At 40.8% G+C, this 22,419-nt stretch overlaps 2 protein-coding genes across 2 annotated transcripts in view; both read left to right on the top strand.

Annotated features, from left to right (window-relative positions):
• The first annotated feature begins 990 nt into the window (after window positions 1-990).
• Window positions 991-2,048, top strand: LOC133253150 (ADP-ribosylation factor 4-like). Its single transcript, XM_061426470.1, has one exon. It carries the CDS (start codon window positions 1,177-1,179, stop codon window positions 1,717-1,719), a length of 543 nt encoding a protein of 180 aa, XP_061282454.1. The 5' UTR covers window positions 991-1,176; the 3' UTR covers window positions 1,720-2,048.
• An 11,224-nt stretch (window positions 2,049-13,272) lies between these two features.
• The window catches only part of SVEP1 (sushi, von Willebrand factor type A, EGF and pentraxin domain containing 1), a 207,297-nt gene continuing 198,150 nt past the window's right edge, over window positions 13,273-22,419 (top strand). The window contains exon 1 of the mRNA XM_061426467.1: window positions 13,273-14,200. Within this exon, the coding sequence (XP_061282451.1) occupies window positions 13,664-14,200 (537 nt within the window). The 5' untranslated portion in view covers window positions 13,273-13,663. The remainder of the gene's footprint in view (window positions 14,201-22,419) is intronic.

The following is a 22,419-nucleotide window of genomic DNA, read 5'->3' as shown; positions in this document are numbered from 1 at the left end:
GGCTATGTGGTCAAATAAGAGTTCTTTTTGTGATTTCTTCCTTTGTTTACATGCTTGAAACCTTTTACATGCTACAATCTTAGAAATGTTCATTTATATCTTCTGGTTTCTTTATGATTTAATTCATACTTGTCTCTTTAATGCATCAGATGCACGGGGCTTCCCTGATAGCTCAGTTGGTAAAGAATCTGCCTGCAATGCCGGAGACCTGGGCTCCATTCCTGGGTCAGGAAGAGCCACTGGAGAAGGGATAGGCTACCCACTCCAGTATTCTTGGGCTTCCCTTGTGGCTCAACTGGTAAAGAATATGCCTGCAATGTGTTAGACCTGGGTTCGATCCCTGGCTTGGAAAGATCCCCTGGAGAAGGGAAAGGCTACCCACTCCAGTATTCTGTCCTGGAGAATTCCATGGACTATATAGTCATGGGGTCGCAAAAAGTCAGACACAACTGAGTGACTTTCACTCACTCATTCAATGCATCAGAATTCTAATCTCCTCCTCCAAAGGCATTTCAAAGAGAAACAGACTAAAAAAGGAGATTAAAAAGGCTGAGTAAGGAAATAGCAAGCAAACTAAAAACAGTGATGCTGATCATGTTGATGATAATAATTATAGTGAAGCTAAGGCATCATCCAGACACAGTGAAATTCAAGGTAAATGTATATATTCAGTGAATAGAGGATGATTTTATGTTGTTGAAGTTGTAGTTAGCTTGTTTATGAGAAGATATTTATTCACAGTGAATACAACTTTTAAAATATTTTGGGTAAAATTTAATATATCACGAAAATACAAAGCAAACCCTGAAAATATTTAAAAAGTTGTCAAAAGTGACTGTACCAGATTTTAACATACTTTCAGTCTTAAACAGATGGACTAGATTAAAGTGAATGGGGATATGGAGTGTTTGAATAATGTGTACAATAACATTGATTTAAAAGACCGAATAGAAGTTTTAACGCCGGAGCCGGAGCTGCCCCGCCAGTCGTGGAGCAGGTCCTCATCCCGCTGTCCGGGAGCTTTTTCGGACACGCCGGCTAGCGAACCCTCCTCGCAGCCGTCTTTCTTCCTCAGCAGCTCTTTCCTCGCTGAGTTTTCTGGGAGCGTAAAAGGAGAAGGCCCGGGGACGCCCCAAACCCCTTTTGCTCCTGCCCATTGCAAGTGCCACTACCGCCATGGGCCTCACCATCTCCTCCCTCTTCTCCTGCCTCCTCGGCAAGAAGCAGATGCGCATTTTAATGGTTGGATTGGACGCTGCTGGCAAGACGACCATTCTGTATAAACTGAAGTTAGGGGAGATAGTCACCACCATTCCTACCATTGGTTTTAATGTGGAAACAGTAGAATATAAGAACATTTGTTTCACAGTATGGGATGTTGGTGGTCAAGATAAAATTAGGCCTCTCTGGAGGCATTACTTTCAAAATACCCAGGGTCTTATTTTTGTGGTAGATAGCAATGATCGTGAAAGAATTCAGGAAGGAGCAGAAGAGCTGCAGAAAATGCTTCAGGAAGATGAGTTGCGAGATGCAGTGTTGCTGCTTTTTGCAAACAAACAGGACTTGCCGAATGCTATGGCCATTAGTGAAATGACAGATAAATTAGGTCTTCAGTCCCTTCATAACAGAACATGGTGTGTTCAAGCCACTTGTGCTACACAAGGAACCGGTCTGTATGAGGGACTTGACTGGCTGTCAAATGAGCTTTCAAAACGTTAAATGAAGCTGGATATCTAACCAAGGACATGTTTGATAGAATTGGTCTAGGCTTGTTACAACAAAATTAGTTTGCATCTTGGTTATTAAACAGTATCTGGGACTGGTTTGGGCAGAATATTACTGCGTTTAAACTTATTTTGTTGCCAATTATTGTTTACCAAGTGTAATGTTGCCATTTAGCAATATGCTTGGTTTTAAAGAGATTCTCCTTAACTTGGGAAAAAAAAAAAAGTGTCCTCTTTTAATTTTACTTCCCTTAAGCCTAAATGCCTGGACTTAGCTAATGTGACACCTTTTAAATAAATCCATTTTGAATGTTTTTTTTTTTTGAGCCCACAGGAATAATGTTTTAAAGTTACCCCTTGCTACTTTAATGATACCTTTATCATTCCTGGGACAGTCTGCTGATTTAAAAAAATGTAGCATTCCATTTGTATTTATTTTCCCCCCTTGCCAAAAAGATTTTTTAATACTGCTTGTACCAGCCAGGGAAATGCTCCGAAACACTATTCAGATCTTGCACTGAGGAACTTCTATTTTTACCCCCATTGTTATTGACTCCTGGCTTCCATCAGCCAAGCTTACCTTGGTGTGGTTTGGATTTGATAATTAATTCTGTGCTAGATAAAAAGAGTGCATATGGAGATGATTTTTAATCCTCAGCAGATTGTCTTCCTTTATATTGTATCTTTTTTATGTTGCATGTTGCTTTTGGTATCAGCCTGACTCTTTGCCCAGTATATGATAGTTCTGCTGATGTTTTATTGTTTATTGGTGAGCATATCTTCATTAAGAGTTTTTGGAAAACTCATCAAACTCAATGAATAAGTTTTCTTCATAACCCATTTGGAATTATTCCTAATAAAATGATAAAAACATTAAAAAAAAGAATAATTTATATCTTACAACCAAAACTGCTTATCTTTTTTTTCAAAATCTAATGGTATGTTTTACTGTTTGTCATATATTAGGTCACAAGAAATTTTAATAAGAACAAGAATGTACAGTTCTGTTTTCTGACCCCGATGAAGTAAACTGAAAATTAATTTTAAAATAGTTTAACAAAATACACAAACAAATACTCAGAGTTAAAATAATAGCATGAAAAGAAAAGAAATTTCCCACTTAATAATTTCTGAACCAAAGAGGAAATAAAAATCTAATTATATGTTGCATAGAAAACAGTGGGACTTCCCTGGTGGCTCAGATGGTAAAGAATCTGTCTGCAATGCAGGAGACCTGGGTTTGATCCCTGAATTGGGAAGATCCCCTGGAGAAGGTCATGACAACCCACTCCAGTATTCTTGCCTGGAAAATCTCATGGACAGAGGAGCCCAGTGGGCTACAGTCCAAAAGGTCACAAAGAGTTGGTAACAACTGAATGACTAAACCCATACACACACACAGAAAACAACAATGACACCTCACATGAAGTTTAGCTGAAGTTACACTCAGTAGGAATGTTATCTTTAAGAGCTCTATTTAAAAGATAATAAGTGATAATGATAAAGGACTCAAGGAACTATAAAATATTATTCAGGATAAAAGCATAAATTAATGTATCAGAAAACAAGGAGTCCAAGCACTGGGTCCCTAAAAAGCACTAAAAAATAGATAAAATGTTTATGAAAGTAAAGTAAAATGACCAATGTATAACATTGGAAAGAAGCTAAATAATACCATTTATATGGAGGAGAATATAATAATTGAAAACATATACTATTTAAAAATTTTAGTTAATAATTTTTAAATCTACATTTAAGTTAAGGACAATTTCCTAACTTAGAGTGTAAATTACTAAGACTTTCTTAAGAAGAGTGCAAGTTTAAATGAACAATAACCTTGGGAAGAGTAGTAAAAGAAAATAAAATTGTTATTTAACTGTAAAGTGAACAGCTGAGCATGTACACCCACAATGATACCAGTTCTAAGTAGTAAGATGGTGTAAGTATATCCCACCCTATCTAATGACAACTGTAACATCTGGAGGGTGCATGTAACCACTACTTGAGGACCCAGAAAAGTTAATAAAGTAGATGACTTGGGGGAGAAGACCAGAATATAAAATACCACTGAATCAGCAGTGAGTTTACCATTTTCCCCCCTCTGAAATCCCTTGCGGCTCAGTGCTGTAGTCTGAAGCCACAAGTAGGCATGGGCGCACAAGAGAGAGATTCACAAGAGGCATTCAGGTTCAGGCTTAGCATGGAAAAGCGCATGTGTGTGTGTTTTCTCACCCTGCTTGTGTATTTCCCAAACCTCAGGCAAGATATAAAGAAGAATCAAGTGAAAATTGTAGAACTGAAAAATATAATAACTAAAATTTAAAGTTTACTGAATGGGCTCAATAATGGACTCAACAGAAAAAGAGGAGTACTATCAATCGAGAATCATGTGAATAATATATATGTACCCAAGCAAATAGGTACATGTATGCACGCACATGCACATACCAAGTGATGAATGGGATGCTGAGCCATTAGAATGCATACATTTCTATTGTGAGTGAGCAATGCTACATGCAGCACCCTGAAAAATATCGTGGCTCTTTGTTATAGCACTGAACATACTTTACTATATGACCTAGTAACCCTACCTCTGGGGATTTATCCTAAGTCAATAAAAATTTAAGTTCACACAAAAACCTGTACACAACCTTAGATGAATTTCAAAGTTATTTTGCTGAATGAAAAGAAACTAATCTCAGAAAATTGCATACTATATGAATCCATTTATATGATTCTGCTGAATGAAAAGAAACTAATCTCAGAAAATTGCATACTATGTGAATCCATTTATATGATTCTTGAAACCGTAATGGAGAGCAGATCAGTTGGGTTGCCAGGCATTAGGGGTCAGGAGACAGTGTAACTACAAAAGTGAGCTTTTTCAAGTGATGGAACTATCCTGTATCCTGATTGTGGGTGTGGTTACATGAATCTGTGTATGTGTTTGAATTCATGGAACTGTACACCCACTAAAAGTCCATTTTACTGCATGATAATTTAAAACTAAATTTTATGAAGTAACTATAATTATGGCTGCCTCCGCATGGAAGTGGTGGTGTCATAGTTTGTCAATAGGAAATTAATGATCTTTTCTGATCTTTCTGTATTCCGCATCCTGGTGGGAGGGAAAAAAAAGAGATAAAGATAAAAAGAATGTGCCTTTTAAAAACTTTTATCATTATTACTGTTTGTTTTTAGCAGAGCAACCTCAAGAATTATGGTGAAGATCACAAACTGAGTTTGGTTCGAGCCTTGACCTTGGATATAATATCTATAAATATAAATGATACTGTTCTATTTTTTACAGGTTGAAAATGATGAAAGATGAACACATTAAGCTCTTACTTCTAAGTGGGCATGAGGGCTGGTCCTGTCAGTGAATCTAGAGTCCTTCAATGCATGTCCTTCTGGAAGAGAGTACCTTTGGAAAGTTGGTTTGTGAATTCAAGGATACAGGCAATGTTTTGGGCATGCTGTTTTGTGGATAACTATCTCTGAAGGAGTAGAGGCATTGGTCACTGTAAACATAATAGCCCAAGAGCATCCTAGAAACTGAGGGTGCCTTTTGTTACCACATGAAAAATTCTCAATCCATGTGCCTTTCGCCAGTTCAAGATGTAAGTCCTTACAAAGTTTAGCTGAGGATAGGTTCGAGGATAAAGGGTCAGATATGAGATCAGGTTATCGAAGGCAGTGCACTATAGATACAGATGCAGCGATGGACACAACTGATGTGTTAATTACCACCTTCACTGCAAGCTTGCATTGCTAGCAAGAGCCAACACGTTAAACATGCCAGGCATTAAAATGTAATAGCAATAAACCATTTCTGTTTCCAGACATTATGGCCACCTCGTACAGCTCTATTTCTTCACCTATAGAAACGGAATGCCCATTATATTTACTTGAGGATTTATGGCAAGATCAAATTAAATAAGCACATAAAATGACACGTATTTAAACATTTTGTAAATCTGTCTTTTGTGTTAAAAGTGGGCCTCCATGGTGGTTTAGCAGTAAAGAGTCTGCCTGTAATGCAGGAGACATGGATTCAATACCTGGGTTGGGAAGATTCCCTAGAAAAGGAATTGACAACCCACTCCAATATTCTTGCCTGGATAATCCCATGGAGAAGAGCCTGGTGGCTACAGTCCATGGGGTTGCAAGAGAATCAGACAGGATTTGGCAAATAAACAACTACCACAAGGTGTTAAAGCCAGATTGACAACACTTATTTTTATTATTTAATTGTTTAATTGCTTACAATGTCCAGTACTAGGACTTTTCCATCATGAACTCCATCTTCAGATAATTCTACTTAAACAGTCACTGTACAGGGGAGAATGTTTTTTATTAAATTCACAACTGAAAGATCAGATCAGATCAGATCAGATCAGTCGCTCAGTCGTGTCCGACTCTTTGTGACCCCATGAATCGCAGCATGCCAGGCTCCCTGTCCATCACCAACTCCTGGAGTTCACCAAGACTCACGTCCATCGAGTCAGTGATGCCATCCAGCCATCTTATCCTCTGTCGTCCCCTTCTCCTCCTGCCCCCAATCCCTCCCAGCATCAGAGTCTTTCCCAGTGAGTCAACTCTTCGCATGAGGTGGCCAAAGTACTGGAGTTTCAGCTTTAGCATCATTCCTTCCAAAGAACACCCAGGGCTGATCTCCTTCAGAATGGACTGGTTGGATCTCCTTGCAGTCCAAGGGACTCTCAAGAGTCTTCTCCAACACCACAGTTCAAAAGCATCTGAAAGATAGTCTTATAAAATACAGTCACGAGGTGGCATCTTCCTTCTGTCCCTCCTGCCTGTCGCTGTGGTTCACTAACACTGATAGATTTTTAAAAAGACCGCATGCCCAGCATGCATGGAAAGTGAAATTTTCCTCCCTCTGCTTCCATTAACTGGACTTGATTCTTGACATCTCAGAAGGACATTTAGCTAGCACCACTCTCTGCTTTCTTCCTTCTCCTTCCTTCTCCCCTACCTCAAATCCATCCTGTCTTTTTAGAGCACCTGCTTTAATGCAGGAAGATGGTTGCTGTGAAGGGTGGAGAGGAGGTGGATGTGCCTAATAGAAGTCCCATTGGATAGGCAGGGATTGAGGTTCAGTTTCTTGTTTATCAGTGTGCAGCTAGCGAGAAAAATATAATGTATCCCTCATCCCTTACACCACCAACACACATGGCTTTCTCACAGAAGTCTTTATGTCATGAGATGAATCCCAGGTCATTTTTCTTAGTCTGGCTATGGTGTCATTTCAGTACTTTTAGGTTGCTTCTCAGTCTTAATTTTTGCTTGAGCAAAAGTTTCTTTTTTTTTCAATTGAAGTATAGTTAATTTACAATGTTGTATTAATTATTGCTGTACAGCAAAGTGATTCAGTACATATATAACATACATTCTTTTTAATATTCTTTCCCATTATGGCTTATCATAGGATGCTAAATATACTTCTTTGTGCTATATAGTAAGACCTTGTCGTTTATTCATTATACACATAAAAGCTCACATCTGTTAACCTCAACCTCCCCCTCCATCCCTCCCCCTAACCTCTTGTGTTTTGCTGCAAGTTTTACTTTTGTTTGAGGTTTGAAGGACTCGTCAACAAAACAAACCACTTGTCACACACATAAACAATTTCAATATTTAGTAGAGGGTTAACTGACTTAATTTTAATATACAATCATTAAAAGAAGAGGAATAGAAACAATAAAGAATAGTAACAGCACATATATCAGCAATTGGGCTGACCAACATACAGATTTAAACAGCGCTGGGAAGTCCCTCATTAACAGCAAACTGGAGTCCCAATTGGGAAAAGGTCCCAGGCAGTGTGTTGACCCAACAGGTGAGACTTCAGATTAAAGTTTGGTGGGCTCCTGCTTATAATCCCAGGCGGCAGACTGATTTATGTGCAAAACTTCAGCTCTGTTTTTACTTGAACCTTTTTACAATGCTGTGTGTTTAACCTTGTGAATCATAGCATTTGGTTAGAACCCAGGGGGCTGGCCAGACCTCCAGGGGCTCAAGAATTCCAAGACCTTTCTCACCTAAGGTGCTGCCTGACTTACTATGCTTGCATGTAAGCATGGAATCCAAGCAGTGTCCAGGCAGAGCAGAAGCATGTCAAAGGCTTGCTCTCCTGCTTCTGAAGGCTTTTCCATTTTAATTTCCCTAACACTTGGCAGCCATCAGTCTGTTCTCTATGCCCGTGATTCTGTTTCTGTTTCATAGGTAAGTTCCTTTGTGTCATATTTTGGATTCTACATATAAGTGATATCACATGGTATTTGTCTTTCTCTCTCTGACTTACTTCCTATAGTGAAAGTTTATCTTGTCTTGTGTCTGTTAATTGTCGTACAGGCCAGGGTTTCTGAGCCTCGGCGCTCCTGACACATTGAGCGGAATGGTTGTGGGAGCTGTTCCATGCATCGTAGGATGTTTAGTTGCATTCCCCACGTCTACACTAGATGCCGGTAGCACGGTCCCCCCCATACACACAGATCTCCAGACATTTCCTGGTCTTCCCTGGTGGTAGGGGTAGGGAAGTTGGTGGGGTGCAAAATCACCCCCCAGGAGAATCACTGCCTTAGACCAAAGAACATAACACACTAGAGAGCTCTGGGGGGCAGTGCCAAGCACAGAGCAGTAATCTTGGCAACATACAGGCAAGATTTCTCTAAGTCTCCACTCCTTATCACAAGCATAGGTAATGTAGACCTGACTGTTTAGCTCATTGGAAATATACAATGCCAGAGTATGTTGGTCTTATGCTTTTGCCCCTAGGGCATGTGTCAGAATTATCCAGGAAACTTTAAATGTACTTAGATCCACAGCAGAACATCGTTACTTCATCAATACTTTGAAAACAAGGCATTTACTAGAATAGTTGATTGGTAATATTATTTAATAGGGTCATGAACAAGTACACATTACTATATGACAAATATAATTTTAAAGAACATTTTAATAACTATTTTAGTATAATTGGGTGGTTTTTTTTGGTGCCAAAAAAGACAAAGATTCCAAGAAGAGCTGGGATGAAAAATGTAGAAAAGAAGAATTTTATCAAATACCCACAGTTGCTCAATTACAAACTTCTGCTAGAGTTCACCGCTCCTAAGTACTTCACCATAGTTATAGGTAATATAGCAGGCACCAAGTGCATTTACAATCCCCAACTAAAGATCAGAAAGTCCTTGCGAAAACTGATTTTTAACTCTTTTCTATAGGAATCTCCTCAGTGTGAGGGCAGATTAAGCTTCCCAGAATTTTCTCGATTCTTCTTTTTGAACTCAGCTGTTTTCCCATTTCATATGACTCAATATTGTCATCGTTTGCTGTGTTCACCAAATGTTTCTAGCTTTCTGATTTCTAGAGCAATGTTAAGATTGTACTTCACAACCTTTGGAAGTATACATGGCCATGCATCTTTTTTTGGCAAGGAAATGAAACAAGTGATGTGTTTTGGAGTAGTGAGTAATTCATTATATCCTCCTTTCTCTCCCATAGCATTTATGAAAGATGTATTGAGAGGATAGCTCCCATGGCTCTAGGTTTGAGTTTATTATACAGGATCAAGTTCAGCTGAATGTAACAGGAAAACTCAAAAGGGGGTAGAGAGTCAGTCTGAGATGAGTATGGTGGTTCTGCTCTGCGAAGTGTGCAGGAATCCATGCTCTTTCTAGATTACTCCTCACCTGTTGCTTGAATGTGGCCATTATTCTCATGATCCAAGATGGCTGCTAGAGGTCTGCCACCAGGTTCATGTTCCAGGTAGAAAATGGAATAAGGGATGAAAGGAGGAGACAACAGACAAAAGGAGCAGCTGTCTTTTAAAGAGGTTTTCTGAAGCTGCCACACAAAACCAGGATTTGTATATCATTGCCCAGAACCTAGCTACATGGCTGCATCCATCCGCAACAGAAGCTGGGATGTGTAACCTTCATTTTGGATAATTTTGTGCCCAGCAAAAACTCAGGAGCTCTATATCTCTTCTAGACCCTTCTAGAATAGATGTACTAGATAAGTGACTGAGAGTCTCTGCCACAGTAAGCATATGACCTAAGTTAGGGCCACCTGATCTGCCTCTTGAGAAATCTGTATGCAGGTCAGGAAGCAACAGTTAGAACTGGACATGGAACAACAGACTGGTTCCAAATAGGAAAAGGAGTACGTCAAGGCTGTATATTGTCACCCTGCTTATTTAACTTATATGCAGAGTACATCATGAGAAACGCTGGACTGGAAGAAACACAAGCTGGAATCAAGATTGCCAGGAGAAATATCAATAACCTCAGATATGCAGATGACACCACCCTTATGGCAGAAAGTGAAGAAGAACTCAAAAGCCTCTTGATGAAAGTGAAAGTGGAGAGTGAAAAAGTTGGCTTAAAGCTCAACATTCAGAAAACGAAGATCATGGCATCCGGTCCCATCACTTCATGGGAAATAGATGGGGAAACAGTGGAAACAGTGTCAGACTTTATTTTTGGGGGCTCCAAAATAACTGCAGATAGTGATTGCAGCCATGAAATTAAAAGACGCTTACTCCTTGGAAGGAAAGTTATGACCAACCTAGATAGCATATTGAAAAGCAGAGACATTACTTTGCCAACAAAGGTCCGTCTAGTCAAGGCTATGGTTTTTCCTGTGGTCACGTGTGGATGTGAGAGCTGGACTGTGAAGAAGGCTGAGCAATGAAGAATTGATGCTTTTGAACTGTGGTGTTGGAGAAGACTCTTGAGAGTCCCTTGGACTGCAAGGAGATCCAACCAGTCCATTCTAAAGGAGATCAGCCCTGGGATTTCTTTGGAGGAAATGATGCTGAAGCTGAAACTCCAGTACTTTGGCCACCTCATGAGAAGAGCTGACTCATTGGAAAAGACTCTGATGCTGGGAGGGATTGAGGGCAGGAGGAGAAGGGGACGCCAGAGGATGAGATGGCTGGATGGCATCACTGACTCGTTGGACGTGAGTCTGAGTGAACTCTGGGAGTTGGTGATGGACAGGGAGGCCTGGCGTGCTGCGATTCATGGGGTCGCAAAGAGTTGGACACGACTGAGCGACTGAACTGAACTGAACTGAACTGAGGGCAATTATAATGGCCCATGCATTCCACTGCTTCCCTGGTAGCTCAGACAGTAAAGAATCTGCCTTTGCAGGAGACCTAGGTTCAGTTCCTGGGTTGGAAAGATCCTCTGGTGGAGGGCATGGCAACCCACTCCAGTGTTCTTGCTTGGAGAATCCGCATGGACAGAGAAGCCTGGCGGGCTACAGTCCGTGGGTCTCAAAGAGCCAGACATGACTGAGCAACTGAGCACAGCACATGCCCTCCCTAGTGTTGGGCTAGGGATGGGCAGATAACCCATGCATGCTTCAGTGACATCTTTCTCTAAGGTCATGATGGTGATTGTTTTTACTGAATTATTTTTAACTTGAGCTCCTGGGGAAAAGTCTTTCCTTTTCAGTTGATAAATCTGAAGACACAAATGAAATCTAACATTCTAAGAGAAACAGAAGCGAGAGGAAAATGGAAGACTTAGGTCGTTCTTGATTTCCTTTTCCAAGCTTTTTTGAGACAAATCCACCCTTGCCCTTTCTCCAGTTGTTACTGAGCCAAGAAATCCCTTCTTGTTTACTTTGAGGAGAAGCTGGGTGCCTATTGCTTGCAACCAAAAAGTACTAAAACAATCGTCTACCTCTCTGGGTTTTCGTGGGGACGTGAGTGAGTACACGTAGTAGTTGCCATGGTCCCTGGCACATAAAGGTCCTGAAATGTTAGCTCTTAATGATGTATTTGAAATAACACAGAGTAGATGAAATTTGGACAGACTTTCTCTTTTTCAACAGTCTCAGCTCAAATGAGGTCTTGCTTATTCCCTGGGAAGATCCAGGAAGATTGAGAATTTTTTCTTCTTGCTCCCTATTCCCCATCCTTGCAATCGTCCTACTGCTCTATAATCGTTTGCAGAGTCTGTTTTCTCTTCTGATAGCCTTTGAACTTCTGGAAGATTAGAACTGAGTCTTATTCGGCTTTAATACCTCAGTATCTAATATTCTGGCATGGTAGATGGTCAAGAAATATTACTAGGAAAATAAAGATCTGAAGAGTATTCATTATTAAATGTGGAAATAATAGCAATCAGCATTTGTAGACTACATGCTATATTCTAAGTGCTAGTCTAAGAACTTTGTATGATATCTTCCCAATAACTTTAATATGCTATTATTTAATATCACTCCATTTTACAGATGAGCAAACTGATGTCAAGGTCATACAACTACTGAATGGCGGAATCCAGATTTCATTCCAGGCAAACAGAGTCCAGAGCCCTAAAACTTCAACCATTATATACACTGTGAAGATATTTCATTAAATACAGATGGAATTAAATCATCTGACATTAGAGACAAAGGAAATTCTGAGATTATTGATTTCCATCATGAAACAGATATAGAAACTGAAGCTAAGACTTGGAAGTGTCTTGGTTCAGGTGATTTATATAATTGCAGAAACGTATCTGCACAAGGCTCCTGACTCCTCACTAGAATTACTTCTGCAAAGTTTCCTCCTTCTTTGCACTTGCATACCCCTTTCAGGGTTTTGTTTTGGGGAAAAAAAACTACCCCAAGGTGGCAACCTGTGTAGGTATGTAGTTATGTGTTAGGTGCCATTTAAAGTCAAGGAGGTAGGCCTCTGTGAGTCTCACCTGTTGAAACAGGCCATGGGCATATGAGAGAGGACTGGGGGATAGAAACTCTTACTCATCATCAGATTTCAGCACAAACTTCACGTCCTCAGTGAAGGCTTCCCTGATCTTTCAAGGTCAAGTCTATCTGCCTAAGATCTTCATAGAATTTAGCATGGTCAGATGTAATTATATACATTATTTCTGAAATATCTGGTTAATGGTCACCTCACTTGTTACCCTGTAAGTTTTTTGGGGACAAGATCTATGTCAATTTGTGTTCCTCCTTATATCCCGGGTGTCCTAGCACACAACAGGTGCTCAAAAATATTTGCTAAATGAATGAAGGGGTAACCAAATGGATGAATAAATAAATGCATGCGTGCAGCGCCACGGCAGTCATTCTATGGGCTGCATAGGGGTAGATGCAACCCCTATATATTGTGATCAGAGGGGACCCTCAAGAGGACACACACACCCCCCACCGATCAGAAAGCCCCACCAACAAAAGTCGAATAAAACATCCAGTTGGAGAAGGCTTTGAGGTTTCTCCGGACAGGGAGAAAGAGACACAAAAGGTGAGCAAGCAATTTTCAAAGGATGCTTTCAACTCCCTGGCCAGTCCGTGTGTGTTTTCCTCTACAAAGTGTTTCCAATTACTGTGGCACTCTCGGTATCTGGATCCATCTCCAGTGAATTCCTCTGCGGCTCCTGCCAGACATATGGGATCAATCAGGGCTTCGGCGCTGGTGCGCTTGCTGCGGGAATGTTGACAGCCTGACAGACGCGGGGTTCTGGTGTCATGGAATCTCCGAGAGTCTTTGGCTTGAACCCGGGAGGAGAAGGGGGAGGAGAGAGATAGAGGCAGAGATAGAGGAAGGCGAGGGGAGAGGGAGACAGAGGAGGGAGAGAAGGAGGGAAGCGGGAGATTCTTCTTGACTGCCCCCTTGCCTTCAAACATTTTATAGGCTTCAGGGAGAGCGAGGAGGAGGAGGAGTAAGGGGAGAGAAAAGACGGGAGCGAGAGGGGTAGCGAGCGCGCGCCTTCCCTCCCTAATCCTCGGGCTGCCGGAGGAGTCTGGACTGTGTCCCCAGTGTCAGATGAGAGAGCGCTGAGGCTCGCGGCCGCCGTCCCACGCCCCGCGCCGCGCACGCCCCTCGGCGACCCCGGCGCCCGAGCATCTCTCCGCGCTGGGCAGACGCCTGCGCTCCGGGCGGCCGCTCCGTCTCTAGCGCAATGTGGGCGCGCCTGGCCTTTTGTTGCTGGGGTCTGGCGCTGGTTTCAGGCTGGGCGACCTTTCAGCAGCTGTCCCCGTCGCGCAATTTCAGCTTCCGCCTCTTCCCCGAGGCGGCGCCCGGAGCCCCCGGGCGGCTGCCGGAGCCGCCCGCGCCCAGCGAGGACGCGGCGGCCGCGGAGAGCAAAGTGGAGCGGCTGGGCCAGGCGTTCCGGCGACGCGTGCGGAGGCTGCGAGAGCTCAGCGAGCGCCTGGAGCTCGTCTTCCTGGTGGACGAGTCGTCCAGCGTGGGCCAAGCCAACTTCCTCAGCGAGCTCAAGTTCGTCCGCAAGCTGCTGTCCGACTTCCCCGTGGTGCCCACGGCCACGCGCGTGGCCATCGTGACCTTCTCGTCCAAGAACAACGTGGTGCCGCGCGTCGATTACATCTCCTCCCGCCGCGCGCACCAACACAAGTGCGCGCTGCTCAGCCGCGAGATCCCGGCCATCACCTACCGAGGCGGTGGCACCTACACCAAGGGCGCCTTCCAGCAAGCCGCGGTAAGGTGCCCTTCCCACCCACCACCGCCTGCCCGGCAATAAGCCGGGCTCAGCCTCGGGCCAGCCATAGCACCCCAAGTCAAGCGTCCCCATCTCCAAAGTCAGAATCATACCTATCCTGTTGTGGAAGGGAGGGGGTTCCCTTGGAAGGATGGATTTTAAAGGCTTAAGGAGATGTCAGGTTCATTAAGTGGTCTTTGAGAACTCTATTAGGAAGGAGTCATTGAGATGCTGTTCACATTCACTGTCGTGGGAACAAACTGTGGGCAAACTAACAGGTGAGTATGTTTTAGGAAGTGTCACTAAAGGTAAGAGGTGGAGCGACCTGAACATTTCCCCAATTCTGGGATGTGATTTTATACTTTCAATATGCACTTCGTTGCTCTGAGTCCTTTACCAGACTTTTAAAAGAAGGAAGTCAGTTTCAGATGCTGGACTTTTACTTTTCCAAAATTTAACTTTTTTTGATTACAGTGTGATGCATATTCATTTGAAGAAAATTTAGAGCCTATAGAGATGTTGGGCACACGATAGCAAGCAGCGTGTGTGAAATGAATGAAACCAGCGGAGAAAAAGGGGGGAAAACCCTCTAATCTCATCACCCTTAAAAAGCCACTGTTTACATGTTGTTGAATATTTTCCCATTATGCACATCTGCTCATACTTTAAAACAAACTAGTGTCTTGCTGTTTTGTAGCCTACATTTTTCACTTGTTATATCATGAAATGACCTATATCATTATATATCTAATATAATGTAGTTATTATATACCGACCTTTCTTGCTAGATTATTATAGTTTATAATCTATTTGACCTGTCATCTGTTGTCGAACAAAGGTTTTGGTCAACACAAATATTTATAGACCCCTTTGATTACTTTCTTAGGAAGAATTTCTGTAAAGTTGCTAAATTAAGAGATGTGAACATCTGTAAACTACTTGATACATTTTGTCCAGTTCTGCCTTGGAGGGTTGTATAGATTTACATTCCCATCAGCAGAGTTGCCGCACACCCCACCCCATAGCTCAGTTTGTAAAGAATCTGCCTGCAATGCAGGAGACCCGGGTTGGATTCCTGGGTCTGGAAGATCCTCTGGAGAAGGGATATGCTACCTACCCAAGTGTTTTTGGACTTCCCTTATGGCTCAGCTGGTAAAGAATCTGCCTGCAATGCGGGAGATCTGGGTTCAATCCCCGGGTTGGGAAGATTCCCTGGAGATGGGAAAGGCTACTCACTCCAGTATTATGGCCTGGAGAATTCCATGGGCTGTATAGTCAGTCCATAGGGCTCCAAAGAGTTGGACACAACTGAATGACTTTCACTTCACTTCAGCAGAGTACCACAGCAGTAAGTTTGCCACAGGGTCACCAGTAACATGTGCCAATATTTTTAATGTCTTTGCCTATTTGGTAGGTGAACAGAGGTATCATTTTAGCAAATTCAATTGTTTTCATTTTATTGTGGAATGAGTATTTTCTCATACATTTACTGGGCATTTGTATTTTTCCTTTGATGATTACCTGGTCATTGTTTTTGACCATTTTGCAACTATGGTGTATGTTTGTTTGTTGGTTTGATCATTTGTAAAAGCTCTTCATATAGTAAGACCGGTAACTATTTGTATACATGCTACAATTGTATTTTTCCAGCTCACTGCCTTTTGCTTTTGTTTATCACAGTGTGGTTAAATGGATGATTTAAATTTGTATATAGTCAAATCTATCAAACTTTGTCTTTAAGATCCTACATTTGCTTATATTCTTAGCATGGCTTTCTCATTTCCCATATCAGAGAAATATTTTCCCATCTCACAGTTTAATCTATCAGGAGTTTATTTTAGTGTATAGTATGACAAAGATGTCTAACTGTATTTTTTAATAGTTAACCAGTTTCCCCAGCATCATGTGTTTACCAGCCATTCATCCTTTTCCAATTTAATTGAATGCCTCTTTTGTCATACACTAAGAGTTTATGGGTATTTGAGCTTCTCCTGGCCTTCTATGAATTTTGTATTATCCTGGATAATAGGATAGTTCATCCTATTATCTATCTATTACTTTTAAGCTTTGCAAAAATGATTTAATTATTATAACTTTACAACCTATTTAAATACCTGATCATGAGAAGTCTCCATTTTCTTATTTTTTCCTCTTTAAGTCAATTCTCATATATTTATTAATATGAAGTTTTAATTCATTTTCACATATTCCAAATGAAACTAGCCAAGATTTTGATTTCATTATAGAAAATATAGAATTAACTTGGGAATTATTTACATTTTATAATTATAGTCCTTCCAAGTCAAGACTACAGTATGTCCATTTTTAACCAGTTCTTTTCATATCCTTCAATAAAGTTATAGATTTCTAGTAATTAAGTCCTGCATATATTTTTCAAATTTAGACTTGAATGTATTCCATTCAATATTGCTATCATGAATAGCATCTTTACAAATTAAATGTTAAACAAGTATTCTTTTTTAAAATTAAAAAAATTCAATTGTAGTATATTTTATTTACAATGTTGTGTTAATTTCTGCTATACAGCCAAGTGACTCAGTTATACATATATTTTCATATTCTTTTCCATTATGGTTTATCACAGGATATTGAATATAGTTCCCTATGCTATGTAGCAGGACCTCATTATTAATCCATCCTGTATATGCTAGTTTACATTTGCGAATCCCAAACACCCAATCCTTCCCTCCCTGACTTCCCTTCCCCATGGCAAACAGTCTTTTCTTTATATCTGTGAATCTGTTTCTGTTTCACAGACGTGTTCATTTGTGTTGTGTTTTAGAATCCATGTATAAGTGATATCATATGGTCATTGTCTCTCTCTTTCTGACTTACTTCACTCGGTATGATAATCTTCAGGTTCATCTATGTTGCTGCATGTGGCATTATTTCATCCATTTCAATGGCTGAGTAGTATTCCATTATATATGTACCGCATCTTCTATATCCATGCATCTGTTGATGTTTAGGTTGTTTCCAGGTCTTGGTTATTGTAAATAGTGCTGCTATTAACAGAGAGGTGCATGTATTTTTTCAAATTATAGTTTTGCCTGGGTATATGCCCAGGAGTGGGATTTCTGGCTCTTATGGCAACTCTGTTTTTAATTTAAGAAGCCTCCATTCTGTTCTCCATAGCACCTGCACTGATTTACATTCCCGCCAGGGGTGTTGGAGGGCTCCCTTTTCTCCGCGCCCTCTCCAGCATTTGTTGTTCTGTGCTAAGTCACTTCAGTTGTGTCTGACTCTTTGTGACCCTAAGGACTGTAGCCCACCAGCCTCCTCTGTCCTTGGGATTCTCCAGGCAAGAATACTGGAGTGGGTTTCCATGTCATTCTCAAGGGGATTGTTCCCAACCCAGGGATCCAGCCCACCTCTCTTGTTTCCTGCATTGGCAGGTAGGTTCTTTACCAGTAGCGCCACCTACTTGTAGATTTTTTGATGATGGTCATTCGGACTGGAGTGAGGTGTTACCTCATTGTAATTTTGATTTGCATTTCTCTAACAGTTAGTGATGATGAGTGTCTTATTGTGTGCCTGTTGGCCATCTGTATGTCTTTGGAGAAATACCTATTTAGGTCTTTGGAACACTTTTCAATTGGATTGGATTTTGTTTTGTTACTGAGTTATATGAGCAGTTAAACAATTATTCTTGATGTAAAGAAACATTGTTAATTTTTTAAACATGACTTCTATATCTAGATTCTTGTTTTGCTCTTTGACTCATTTTTTTAAAACACATTTTATTTTACTTATAATAAGTGTTTATCTTAGAAGATAAAATAATCAGAAAAATTTTCTGAAAATACACTGTAATATTTTGGCACATATCCGTCTTGATCTTTTTGCAGTTGTCTAGGTAATAGGTATATATTCATACATGTACATATATCATGTATAAATAATGTTTACCCAAAAAAGCATCATATTGTATATTCTCTTTTTTAACTTAACTTTTCCATCATATTTTGCAGTCTTCTTTCCATAATAAGAAATACATTTCTACTTTATCATTTTTCATGGCCACACAGTATTCCATTACAGGATGTGTGTTTATTTGTATCATGTAATTACCTATTATCATGTAGTTAGGCTGTTATAGGCTTCTCTGGTGGCTCAGATGGTAAAGATTCCACCTGTAATGCAGGAGATCCTAGTTCGATCCTTGGATTAGGAAGATCCCCTGGAGAAGGAAATGGCTACCCACTCCAGTATTCTTGCTTGGAGAATTCCATGGACAGAGAAGCCTGGTGGGCTACAGTCCTTGGATTTATTGAGTCAGACACAACTGAGCCACTAACATACACACAGGCTGTTAAGAGCAACACGGCAAAACCAGATCTTTGCTCATATCTCTAATAATTTCCTTAATACGGATTTCTGAACTGGTGGGTATTATTCCTTCAGAGAAGATGCCTGTTTTAAAGGCCTCTGATACCTGTGCCAAGTGGCTCTGCAGAAAATGTGTACCAAATTATACTTCTACATGCAGTGCCTAAGTCCATATCTAGGATGCAGCCAATACAGGTTAGTATCATTGGAACATGACCCTCTAATTTATATGTGAAAAATAGAATCTTATTTTTATATTGCCCTTTATTAGTGACATTGAACACTTTTTTCATACACTTTTTGAATATACTGGCCATATATAGCTTTTTTGAAAAATTCCTATTAAAATCCTTTGGGATTATTAACCATTTTTTATTTGAACATGGTTCTTTTTCTTAGTGATTTGTAAATACTCTTTAAATTTTAATGATATTAACCTTTCTGTCCCCAAGTCTGCGGCAGGTATTTTTTCTCTGTGTTTCACATGCCTTTGAATTTTGTTTATGATGACAGCATCTACCATTTTATCAGTGTATTGAATCTACTTTTCATTTGTGTTTTTTTCCCTGTCTTGTGATGTTTGCAAGGCCTTTATGAGAGAAAAGAACTCACTAAAGATGCCCTCTGTGTATTGAACTATTAACAGTTGCCCCAGGCAGGATTCAGTTTTATAGGCTGAGTTTTCTGCTGGCTTCCACTCCTAGTGGAGAAGAACCTCGCAGCATCAGGAAGAACTTGCCATAGACCAGCTCCTCTGTTTGGCTTGGCCAGGTCTGCCCAGGGCCTCTCAGTATTGTTGATTCAAAACAGTTAAATGCATAATGAGTCGAGTACAGACTGCTCTCCTCAAAACCTACTCTGTCTTCAGCTTTCTCCTTCCAAATACTACATCCTGTCTTGGAAAGTAGAATTGCCAAAGGGGTCCCAGTGCTTTTCTTCAGTCTGGATCCATTTGTAATCCAACAAGCAGGGATTTCTCAAACGTTTGTGTTAACTGAACTTTCCCTTGATTTTATTTTCCTTTTCTCATTTTGGTTGGGTTATGAGAAGGTGCAAGAGAGGGTCAGCTGGACTCAGTTCCTGTCTAACCTGGCAACCTGCATGTCGTTATTGTAACTTTGCCAGGCCTCTGATGAGCATGCTTAGGTTTAAATGAGATATTCATGAAGAAATTTGATAAAAGATGATCAGTGTTTAGAAATGGCATTAGAAGAAGTTTCAGTGGGAATTTTGGCAAAGGGATCAAAGCCTGTTTTATCACAAGATTGGTCTGAAAATGATAAGCTGTACGGTTTGATTTGGGAACTGAGACATTTTTCATGGAGATGAGACAGTGTTTTAGGTTCCCCTGTGTGCATAGAATGGTGATATTGGAACTGACTGTGGTCTAGCCTTGATGTGAAATTCAAAGTCACAGGTACATTTTTGAGGTTTTTCAAACCTCAAAACCCCAGGAAAATGAGTTTTTCAAACCTTTTCCGTTTGAAACGGAATGACCACACAACTGTCCACAGCCACAAACACAGGCAGACAAATATACAAACACATAAAATACGCATATTGACACACGCGAGTGCATGGCTACCTCCCAATTCAGACACCTTATTCCTCTTATGTAAAATCTCGAGATGGAGAACTTTCTTTACCAACTTGAAATTTGCTGTTATCTGTCAGTGCATATGATTGACCAAACAAAAAGGATAATGGTGTTGCTTCACTTTTTATAGGGTGTCAGAGTTGTACCACTTGATGAGAGAATATATGCTTGGACGCACTTTATTTGAATGGATGAACTGCAGTGTAGATGTTTTTTTCTTGGGGACCATCCCCAGCACTTATCAAAGAGTACAGGACAAAAGCAGTGAAACTGGCAGTTAGTACAGATCTTTGCAGAGACACCGTCAATAGAATAGGGGAAGATTTAGCACCTTGAACTTAATTACATGAAAGTCTTTTAAAAAATAAACGAAATGCTCTTCAGCTTTTCCTTTCCAAGGGATGACTATTTCAGAACAACCTTTCTTCTTGGTTTTCCTCTCCATCATGTATTTATAAATTGCCTTTCCTCAAGTGTGTTTTGGGGTTGACCCCTTTCTGCATGCAAAACTCTTCAACATCTAAGCATTTCACATTATCATGAAATCAGAGCCCCTCCTTCCACTTCACTTTTGCTATCTGTTATACAAACATCAGAGAAGGCAATGGCACCCCACTCCAGGACCCTTACCTGGAAAATCCCATGGACGGAGGAGCCTGGTAGGCTGCAGTCCATGGGGTCACTGAGGGTCGGACACGACTGAGCGACTTCACTTTCACTTTTCACTTTCATGCATTGGAGAAGGAAATGGCAACCCACTCCAGTGTTCTTGCCTGGAGAATCCCAGGGACAGGGGAGCCCGATGGGCTGCCGTCTTTGGGGTCGCACAGAGTTAGACATGACTGACGCGACTTGGCAGCAGCAGCAGCAGCAGCATACAACCATAGTATGGAGCTTCCTTTGAAAAAAAGTTCTTTTTTGCTCCAGAGTTCCAGAAATATGATCCTCTGGTGGGGAATATGCTGCCTCTCCAAAAATCTGTGCTATAGAGGGACAGAAGACTGGGAATAGATAGGCAGAAACTCCTCCTTGCTTCAAGGAAAGGAGATCATCGTTACATGTCCACACTGGTGCGTGTTCACGCCTTTACCTGGGGAGTATTCTGCTCTCAGCCTCGTAGGAAAAAAGTATCTGCTTTTATGTTTCTGATAAAACCTGGAGTTGTGTGAGAGACTACTAGATTAGAGCTATTTTATTTTCATACAATGAACCAATAACAGTCTGTGCAGCAGTCTTTCTGATGACCTGAACGCTGAAGGAATAAGGAAGGTGTAGGTTCTCCTTCCCTGTTGGAAAGGGTGTGAGGGAGTCATTCAGTCTGCAGTGGATTCAGCTGCTCCAGACTCAGAGACTCTTGCTTTAAATGTCAAGAATTCCTCACTGTTGAGGGAGCTAAGTTCTTTTCTGATGCTAGAAAGATGATCTTTCTAAACGGGCCTCTGAAAATGGCCTCTATTTTGTGCTTCTTAAATTTTTCAACAGTTTTCATATTGCCTTGGTCTTCTATAGGAACTTCTTTTGTAATCCCATCAGGATGTTAGACATGTGAATGAATGCATGAATGAAGCCTCAGTGCTTAAACTGAACCAGACCTCTTATATATTTCCCAGGTAAAGATTGTACTGAAAATCATTTGCGGGAGAGAGAGAGGAAGAGAGGGAGAGGGAGCACGTGCACAAATAATTATCAAATATTGAATTCCAGTTTCTTCTTAGTCTAGTATCTGCATGTTTTATTAGTTTTGTTATTCCCAGCATACAGGGCACTGTGAAATGTATTCAGAAGGTGTATCTGTGTTACTGTTAAAGACACATCACTATTGGCTACCAGTATTCTATGATGTTTGGTCGAAATGCATCATAAAGATATTTGGTCAATGACTTATTATTTAAACACAGGGGAAGGGTAGACTGCTCTTTCTACTTCACTTCTGTGGTCCAAAGATAGGAAAACCTCCCCCAGTGTTCTCGAAGTAAAAATGTGCTAAAGAGGATTTCTCTTAACAATGACCGTGAAGGAGAATTATTAAATGTATTCATTCTTGACCAGATATACCTTTAATTTGTAAAGTGACCTGTAATTTTCAAAGCACTTTTATGTTATGATTTTAAAGACTTAGTTTTACAGAAAAGACATGGATACGAGGAGAGGTTAGGTAACTAAATGCTACTTACAAGGCTAAGTAAAGGCCAAAGGCAGAGTCAATAGAGATATCTGATTTGTCATCTGGTCTTTCTCCTCCCCTCCCCCCACCCACATCTTACTGTATTAC

The sequence above is a fragment of the Bos javanicus genome, chromosome 8, assembly GCF_032452875.1.
Source record: "Bos javanicus breed banteng chromosome 8, ARS-OSU_banteng_1.0, whole genome shotgun sequence".
Lineage (NCBI taxonomy): Eukaryota > Metazoa > Chordata > Mammalia > Artiodactyla > Bovidae > Bos > Bos javanicus.
This window is presented reverse-complemented; position numbering and strand designations above follow the sequence as displayed.